The following is a 9,867-nucleotide window of genomic DNA, read 5'->3' on the forward strand; positions in this document are numbered from 1 at the left end:
TAGATAGACATATATCATAATATGTTTTGGAGAGAAAAAGGGCAAATAGAGCTCCAGAATACATGCGTACAAATATGTTCCAAATGATCATAAAACCAGCTTCAGTTCAGTTGTCATCTTATATAAATCAACAAAACGTAAATAAAGAAAAGCTTACCATGAGGGAATCAAATTCTCATCTCATCTCATCTTGATCCACCTTCCATCTCTCAAGTAGTTACACTTGCAGATCAGAACAACTCCTTGGCTCATCTGAGCGCAAAAATTGCGGGTGGATTTGGCTCGGGTGGGTCCCTTCTGTTAAGCATGGAGCAAACATCTGACATTGTAGGCCTCTCTTCATGCTTCTGTATACACAAGAGAGCAACACGAATCCATCTCACTATTTGGGTTGTTGAGTGGGGACCCACCATCGCTGGATCCACTAGCTTCAAGCTATTGCCTTCTCCCCATAACTTCCAAGCCTGAACCCAGTTCATTTTACGGACCATTTACTTATGAGGCTAGTATGAAAATTTTGGAAGCATGCATTGGGTATTGATAATAATGTATGTCGAGACTAATATGAGATCTGACGGACTTACATTTCGTATAAGACTTAAGTTGTCATCCTTACAATCAGGGGGAATAATCCTCTGGCCGCTCACAATCTCCAACATCAGGACCCCAAAGCTATAAACATCTGTTTTCGGTGAACACCATCCCTCACTGAAATACTCAGGTGGCATGTAACCACTGCATCCATAATAGAAAGTTCAATCCATTAGACTGAAGAAGAAAGCAGATAAATAAACAAGATTCGAGGCACTTACAATGTTCCAACAAGTTTACTGGTTTGTGGCTCTGATTCATTTCGCTCAAAAATTCTGGCAGTGCCAAAATCAGAAATTTTGGGGTTCATGTCATGATCGAGTAGGATGTTACTTGCTTTTAGATCTCCATGAACCATGTTTAATCTTGAATGGTTGTGCAAGTAATCAAGTCCTTGCGCAATCCCCTTAATTATATTGCACCATGTATTCCAGTCCAACCCCTTTCTCCTATCAGGATCTGAAATTTTGGGTGAACACAACTAGTAAATTGTTTTATGCAAAAAAACATAAAAACATAGGAAAAAGTTATGCAAACAACAGGAAGGAAAAAAGGAGGTATTAAAACCAAAGATCAAGTCTTCCAAGTTTCCGTTGGGCAGCAGCTCATAGATTAACATCCTTTCTTCTCCCTCGCTGCAGTAACCCAAAAGTCTGATAAGATTTCTGTGTTGTTGATTGACAATCAGTCTTTCGTTTACGAACTGATCCAATCCCCATGTGGAAACCCCTGAAAGTCTCTTTACTGCTATTTCTTGGCCCCCGGGTAGTATCCCCTGCAAAAATAATCCACAATCCATAACGAAGCTTTAAATGAGGTACTTCAACAAATTATAATTACCTTATAGACAGAACCAAAACCACCCTTTCCAATTTTATTTTCATCTGAAAAGTTATTCGTGGCAGCCATAACAGAAACTAAACTGAACTCTTTGACATTGTCAATATCTTTTGCAGTTTCCCTCTTTTTTCCATCCCCTGTTATACCAGAAGCCACAAGTCCAATTATCCAACCCATTAACAAATGGCATTGCTATTATCTACAAAAGTTAAAATACTACCTCTGGAGTTTCTCTGTGAACAACAAAAGACAGCTAACATGAACAGAAATACTACTACAACGAGAATGATAATCCATATCCACCAAGGCTTCCCTGCATAGGTAGAAGTTAATAAATTTTATTGTTAGAGCAGAACGAGAGAGAGAGAGAGAGAGGGTCTTTAATGGTTTTGCTATAGGTCCTCTAATGGTAGACGATTATACAGTAGGACTTTTTTTGTAGGTTTGTAAATTTGATGAAGATGTGAGATTTACCAAGTACTTTGTTTTGGCTACTTCTCGGAATGCAATACATAGAGCCTCTTACCTATGTCTTTTGATGAGGACAAAACATAGAGCTCCTCCTGATTTGCATCCCCCACTCGGGCTCGTGGCAATTTATCCCTCCAAAACTGACATCCAGTTTCATTGGTGAATACAGTATTACAAGCAGTACAAGAACAATTGTTCCTGCATATAGCCTGACAATCACTAAGGCCCAAGCTCGTATCTATGTTCATTAATGATGGATATCCTGAATTGAGAACCGATTGCTTCATGAATTGGAAGTCTGTAGTCCTGCAAGTGGGTGGCTCTTGCACTGCACACCCTGGATATTTGTCATAAGGATCACACATATCTTCCTTCACGAATAGAGTTCCGTAAGTGTCAAAAAATCCCCCTCTCCAGTTCAATACCCACTTTGAAATAGCTCCGTCTTGAACTGAATAGCTGAAGTAGATCTCGTTGTCATTACAAACACTGATGAAATAGTAGATGTTATGGTGAGTTTGAATGAACTCAAAACTCCGATCTTTCAGAATTCCACTGCTCCAGTAGATGTCCCCTCGGCGTTTTATTACCAATTGTGTGCCATTCCATTCTAGAGTGAAAGTCCCAGGATCAGGCACTTGTTCGTTTATCCACGAAGCAAGTGACCAGTTTTGCCCGGTTTTCAAGTTGATGCCTAGTTTCATCCCAGGCAGGAGCGTGTCTGTAGGATCATCGAAACTTTCCCATAGTGTCTGCTTCACAGATCCATCTGAATTTAACGCTGACACAACAAAATTTCCAGAATCAAGCAAGGTAGCTATGGAGTTTCTGGATGCTTGATTGGAATTCAAGACAATTGGATCACCCCCACTGTGAATGATCATCAATGTTCCATTGCCATCCAGCATGAGATTTGCATTGGTGCCAGATATAGGGTTGTCTCTGTTAGCAACCCAAACTTTCTTGTTGTTAACATCACTTGTGTACCAGATTCCTAAATAACTGCGGGTGTCCAAGATAAAGAACCCCAGTGTGAAAGTCCCTTGTGCCGAAACCAGTAGCTTCGAGAATTGAAGCCCTTCCCCAGGTTTGATGCTGTCTGTGTGTGCACTACAAAAGCAAGGCCCTCCCAAACAGACACATGACAAGATAAAGAAGAAAAAACCCAACCCCTGACCCATTCGCAAGTAAGAGGAGAAACCACCAAAGGATGAGTACATGATTTAAGATTTACTTACCTGAGTTTCCTAAAAATTGAGCATTACCAGAGGGTGGACTTTTCGTGTCGGCAGTGGTGACTCGTCAAGTGTACTGAATCTTACAATGCCGACCTCGGTAAGGTAACCCCCTCACACTTAGAATGCCCCCCCTCCGGTGTTGGGTGTTGCAGCTCAACTTGGTAAAAGGCTATTGCCCTTTAAAATTTTGACATTGACAAAATTTTAAAATAAGATAACCGTTTATGTAAGAATATATGCATTATACTAAAACTATGTGTGGTTCCAAAAACACTAAGAAAAGAAAAATAATATTAAAAAAATGATTTTATATTTTTTTCTTATTTTTTAATGCTTGGTTAATAATAAAAAAGTCAAATGTAATAAAAATTAGTAAGAAATTTCTATATTTTTAAATTATTTAATATTTATATAAAAGACATATAAATGAATTGAATTTGAGGTAAGATATAAAAATAATTTATTAATTTTAAATATATATTTTTTACTTTATTTATTTTTCTTTCATTTTTCTTCTTTCATTTTTTGGCCTCGCATTTTCCCCCAAACTTTGGGGAAGCAAATATACTCTATGGAACCCAAATTTATCCTAACCCATGACATCATAGGCACATTCATTCTTGACCATTCACTTTGAGCCAATTTTAAGCCCATTTATTTTTCCTCGGATACAGAGTAGGTCCACTCACTCTTAGCCGAAATATGTATATTTATTTCTGTTTTTATTTTTATTTTACTTCTATTTATTTATTTAATTTTAAATTTTAATTTTTAAACTTTTCAATGTACATTTATAGTTCAATTTAAAAATGAGAGAGGAATTTGAATTTTAAATAGTTCACTTTGAATTTTAATTGTAAACTATTAAATACTGAATTGAAATTTTATTTATTCATTTTATTTTTATTTGATATATTAATCTTTTATAAATTCATATTGATAATGACATAATTTGTTTTACAAATTAATTGTAAAGTTGATAAATACTAAATCAATTCTTTTCCATATATTAGTTGTAACTCAAAAGACTTGTTTGAATCCAAGTTTCATTTTCTATATGCCTTTGTATGGATCCATCGTTCACCTACTCATGTGACCACGTGGGCAATGTTCTTTGTATAAGGTGACCGGGTGGAAGGACGTTCAACAGGCTTCGTTTTTGTTTCCCTTTCTTTCTCTCTGTATATGAACATAACCTTTTGATTTGCATAGAGGGTTTTTGACTGGGTCAAGGAGTTGCCTGGACAGGACAGAGAGGACGCCATGCTTTTTCTTAGGCACAAAACAAGCTTGCCTTCAATACTTTGATCAGTGTTATACAGGTTTTAAGGTCTTGTAGTTTTACATCTGCAAAAGCCTCGACGGAATCCACCCCACCCTTATTGAAGACAAGCTCCAGCTGTTAACTGGACCGCCTACCCACATTTTTGAAGGCAAGCGCCGGCTCTTATGCTGACCGCCTACCCCACCCTCGCTGAAGACAAGCTCCACCCTCGCTGTAGGCACTCGTAAAGTTCTTTCTTTCCAAAGCCCTTTCTGGGCACAAGGTGGCTCCGCCCCTGCACACACACGATTAGGACCACTAGTAAATCACACTTACATTCCTATTCCTATTGTAGAATTTCATATATTAAAAGTGGCCTTAATACATGAAGTTATTATTTTCACACTACATTAAACATTGTATTTATTGGTAACTTTAAAATTAAAAAAGCTTAACAAAACAAAAATAAAAGAAAGAAATTGAAGCTACTTCTCATAATTTTTTTTCTTTTTATTCATGGAAGTAGCTTTATATTTAATAAAAATTTTATAATCCTTTAAAATTTTGATTTGACTTCATCTCTTAGAAATTTTTTAAAATAAGTTATCTCAAACAGCCGGTTGTTTGTGTAAGAATATATGCATAATACTAAGGCTATGTTGGGTTCCTGGGAAGTACTAAGAAAAGAAAATAAATGCAAAGAAAAAAATAATTTTTCTATGTTTGGTTTTAGTATGGAAAATAATAAAGAAAGTCAAATATAATTAAAATAAGTAAGAAATTTTTATATTTTTAAATTATTTAATCTTTATATGAAGAAGATAAATAAGTGGATTGAATTTGAGGTAGGATATAAAAATAATTTATTGATTTTATTTCACTTTTTCTTTCCTTCTACTTTTGCTTTCTATTTTCTTTCCCTTGTATTTTTCCTTAAACTTTCCGGGAATCAAGCATAGCCTACCCAAATTTATCCTAATCCATGACATTGTAGGCACATTCACCCACCCAAAATTTCTCTAATTTTAGTTCAGAAATCCAAATCCAAAACTCCAAGGAGGTGTCAAAACACGCCTTTTGGCTCGTCTAGGAGCCATGGGAGTCCAAGAGAATATGAGAAAAATGAAATGGAGCTTGGGTAGAGAGAGTAGGTACCAAAAAAATCAAAACCCTAATGTGGACCCCACATTTCACATGATGCATTCCCACTCGATAGCGACACTCACTTTTCATTTATTTGTGAAAAATTATGATTTTTAGAAAAGATTTGGAGTCGTCACTTATTTATGTTTTTATTTTTTAAAGGGAAAAACAAAATGAGAAAGAAAAACCTTAAGTGTGACTCCTGAAGGAAAAACAAGTCTGTGAAAAACCAAAGTTACCTATAGGGAACGTACGATAAAAGACCATAGCACCCCTCTAAGTCCCTAAAAACGGGTCTCTACTAAATAAGGCGAAGCAAGTGTGGAACTTAATTAGGAAATCAATGGATGCCAAAATGATCATAGATTAGAAGTAAGTCATGATAACGAATAAATAAACAAAGTGAGAGTGAGAGTGTACCTTAACAACAAGTAATAGTGCGCTATCATGGAACAAGGTTAGCTCAAGTATAAAATTATCACATGCATATCAAAGAGCAAGACAAAGATCAAATAATATTCATTAAGCATAACAATTGACAATCAGAAGAGAAAACTCATATGTAGGGCCCCCACCAAAACCCAATTGATTTTGCATGAATTAATCCCACAAATTCCATTGTTTTGGAATTATGAAAATCATATTCATGCTTATTTAAAATCAAAAGAAACAAAAGATTATTTGAAAATCAAAGAAAATTTGTGAAAGTGCTTAACTGAAGGGAAATGTAGCAAGTTTATTAAAAATGAGATTTTTTTTTACCCAAAACCTTAATAAATGATGAAAAGTTGTAGAATTAAAAATATTTGAAAATTGGAGTGGAATTAAAATTATTGAAAGAAAACTAGAGTTTTGAAAATTATTTGAAAATAGTAATTTTGAAAATTGAAGTTTTGAAAATTGGAGTTTTTTTAAAAAATTAATTGAAATTGGAGTTTTGAAAATTAAATTTGAAAATTGGAATTTTGAAAATTGGAAATTTGGAAAATTATTTGGAAAGTGAAGTTTTGATAATTAAATTTAAAAATTGAAGTTTTGAAAATTGGAGTTTTGAAAATGTAATTTTGAAAAATTATTTGAAAATGAAAGTTTTAAAATTTAAATTTGGAAATTGGAATTTCGAAAAATTATTCAAAGATTAAAGTTTTGAAAATTAAATTTAAAAACTGGAATTTTGAAAAATTATTTGAGAATGGAAGTTTTGAAAATTAAATTTGGAAATTGGAATTTTAAAAAATTATTTGAGAATGAATTTTTTTTCTTTAAATTAAATTTGCAAATTGGAATGGAAATAAGATTATTTGAAAAACTGGAATTTTGAAAATCATTTAAAAGAGAATTTGTGAAAATCAAACTTTGACGCGTGAGGATAAATAATAAAAAAACAACAAGATAAAGGCATGTGCTTCAAGAATGGCCCACCAAAGGTATGTGGTGTCGTCTTCCCCAACAACAATCATTTTTCTGTGGGCATTTCCATGTGCTAGCTCTTTATACATGTGGCCAAATACAACCAGGGGGGTGGAGAATTTGGTGGTCTATTTCAAGTGGGAAATGGCTTGTGCTAAATCTGGATCACCATGATCACCACCTCCATACACCCAATCCACTCCACAGATGTCATTCATATTAAAACCTAAACACGTGGGTCCATTGTGGACAAGAAAGATGACAACATGATCCTCTAGTGTTCCCAAGACAGTTTCATAAATTCTCACACATCAAACCATGGTAAGTCTGGACCTCAACATAGAAAAACAATGGCACAACTAAAGTCTTTTTATCATAGTCAAATGTGGATTTGTTGGAGCACCATCAAGCTAACTTTGGGTCTCCAACAATAAGAGGGCATGCAAGCAATGGAAGAAAGAGAGGACGATAGAAAGAGAGAAAGAAAGGCAGTATGGCCAACAAACTGAACAATAGAAACAAAAAAATCCATACTTGGAAGACTTCTCTCCGGACGTGTGGAATGTTGGTTTCTAGCTATTCCTTTTCCCCCAAAACCAATCAATCACCCCACGTTTTTGCAACCCTGTTTTTCTACCTAGCTCACTCTCTCTCAGTCTCCCTAAAACGAAACACCCATGGATCGCTCCTTTCTCGGCTCATCCCCTTGTCTCAGTCCAACTCTCTGTTTTTGCTTTCCACCTCTCTTGCTCTGTTTTCCTTTCTCATACCCCCTTCCAAACCTCTATCTAAAAAACTTCCTCCGTTTTTCTCTCCCAGCCCTTCTTTCCTCACATTCTCTCAAAACCTCTGCTTCTCCTTTCCTCCAGCTACCACTCCCCAAAAAGTCTCCCATCACCCAGCTTTATGGTACTCCTCTGTTTTCTTTTCTTACCTGCTTCAACCACCATCATGGCAAGGTGGTCACATCTTTTGCCACACATCTCAGCAGCTTCTTCATGGAAGTCGTCTCCCACTCCTCAAATAAAATCCTCAACTTACCGGGTGGCCAGCAATACCCCTTGGTCCAAGAGGGGTCTACACCTAACCTAGACCATTGAATCAGTCCTATACTCACAAATTCGTGTCCAATATAGCTCTATTAGTAATAAATAACACCAAACATCTCTCCTAGACCATTGAATCAATGAATCCCTTGAAAAACCAAAGAAAATAGTGCAGAAAATGAAGTGCGAGAGACTCTTAAAGTATTGGGTCTCGACGAATTGGTCGACCAGTCCTTGACCGATTACCTATGATATTTTGGTGATTGTACCTTAGGTACTACCTTAATAGCCCTTAGGTGCAAGTTTGATATACCTTAGGTACTATCTTAACCGACTTTAGGTACTACCTTAGTAAAACTTGGGTAATACCTATCTAAAGCCTCAAAACTTCATTTGTGGATATTACTTACTTCATTTGTGACCCTTAAAGCATGCCATTATGTGATTAATTAGTGTGGTCAATTGGTTCACCATTGATATTTTGATAACTATACCTTCGGTACTACCTTAATAGTCCTTAGGTACTACCTTAATTTACCTTATCTACTACTTTAACCGACCTTAGGTACTATCTTAGTAAAACTTGGGTACTACCTATTTCAAGCCTTGGAACTTCATTTGTGGATATTACTTAATTCATTTGTGACCCTTAAAGCATGTTATGATGGTATGCTAATTAATCATACTAATTAATCACATAATGGCATGCTTTAAGGGTCACAAATGAAGTAAGCAATATCCACAAATGAAGTTTCGAGGCTTCAAATAGGTAGTACCCAAGTTTTACTAAGGTCGTACCTAAGGACGATTAAGATAGTACCTAAGGGCTATTAAGGTAGTACCTAAGGTACAATAACCAAAATACCAAAGGTGAACCAATTGACCACATTGATTAATCACATAATGGCATGCTCTAAGGGTCACAAATAATTAATATCCACAAATGAAGTTTTAAGCCTTCACATAGGTAGAATGCAGGTTTAACTAAGGTAGTACCTAAGGTCGGTTAAGGTAGTACCTAAAGTAGATTAAGCTAGTATCTAAAGTCTATCAAGGTAGTACCTAAGGTACAGTCACTAAAATACCAATGGTGATTGGTTCGAAGACCGGTTGACCGGTTCGTCGGGACCCAATACTTTAAGAGTCTCCCACGTTTCATTTTATGCACTATTTCCTCTGGTTCTTCAAGGGTTTTGCCGATTTAGTAGTCTACGAGAGATGTTTGGTGCTATTTCTTGATGATAAAGCTATCTTGGACATGAATTTGTGAGTCTAGGATGCATTTGGAGGTTAGGGTTTTGATTTTTGGGTACCTACTCTCTCCACCCAAGCTTCATTTCGTTTTTCATATATTCTGTTTTACTCCCATGGCTCCTAGATGAGCCGAAACAGCGTTTTGACACTGCCTTGGAATTTTGGAGTTGGGTTTCTGAACTAAAATGAGAGAATCTTTGGGTTGTTAGGATGATGCTGAGCTAGAGAAACGAAGGGGTAATTTGGGCATAAAAGGTGGAGTCGACCTAGAGTGCACAAAAATGATTATACTTTTCATATTAAAAGTTGATTCTCATATTTCCCATCGTTAGGTTTCTAAAATGCTATTATGTTGGGATGGGAAGCCCAAAACACAACTTTTCCTTTAAAAATTATTTTCTAAAATATCGTAGATTGGAAAATAATTCCAATTTTGTGGCATTTTTGGACATATGGGAGAGGGGTGGAAAAAAAACTATATCCTATTTTAACTTTTTTGATGCAACCTATTTCTATATCTCTTGAATTTGATGTTATATTGAAGGTGTCTCTTCAAGAGATATCTTCTACAATTTTTAAATCTACGATATATAATTAAAAGAATTGAATT

The 9,867-nt window shown here is 35.7% G+C and overlaps 1 protein-coding gene across 1 annotated transcript; it reads right to left on the reverse strand.

Moving 5' to 3' along the window:
* Positions 1-3,325, reverse strand: LOC100250063 (G-type lectin S-receptor-like serine/threonine-protein kinase CES101). Its single transcript, XM_010654288.3, has 7 exons — positions 1,958-3,325; positions 1,652-1,744; positions 1,432-1,568; positions 1,159-1,366; positions 813-1,050; positions 585-735; positions 1-464 (listed from the first exon to the last, which is right to left on the reverse strand). The coding sequence occupies exons 1-7, from the start codon at positions 3,120-3,122 to the stop codon at positions 249-251; spliced, it is 2,208 nt and encodes a 735-aa protein (XP_010652590.1). The 5' UTR covers positions 3,123-3,325; the 3' UTR covers positions 1-248.
* Between the last annotated feature and the right edge of the window lie 6,542 nt (positions 3,326-9,867).

This window comes from Vitis vinifera, chromosome 7 (assembly GCF_030704535.1).
Source record: "Vitis vinifera cultivar Pinot Noir 40024 chromosome 7, ASM3070453v1".
Lineage (NCBI taxonomy): Eukaryota > Viridiplantae > Streptophyta > Magnoliopsida > Vitales > Vitaceae > Vitis > Vitis vinifera.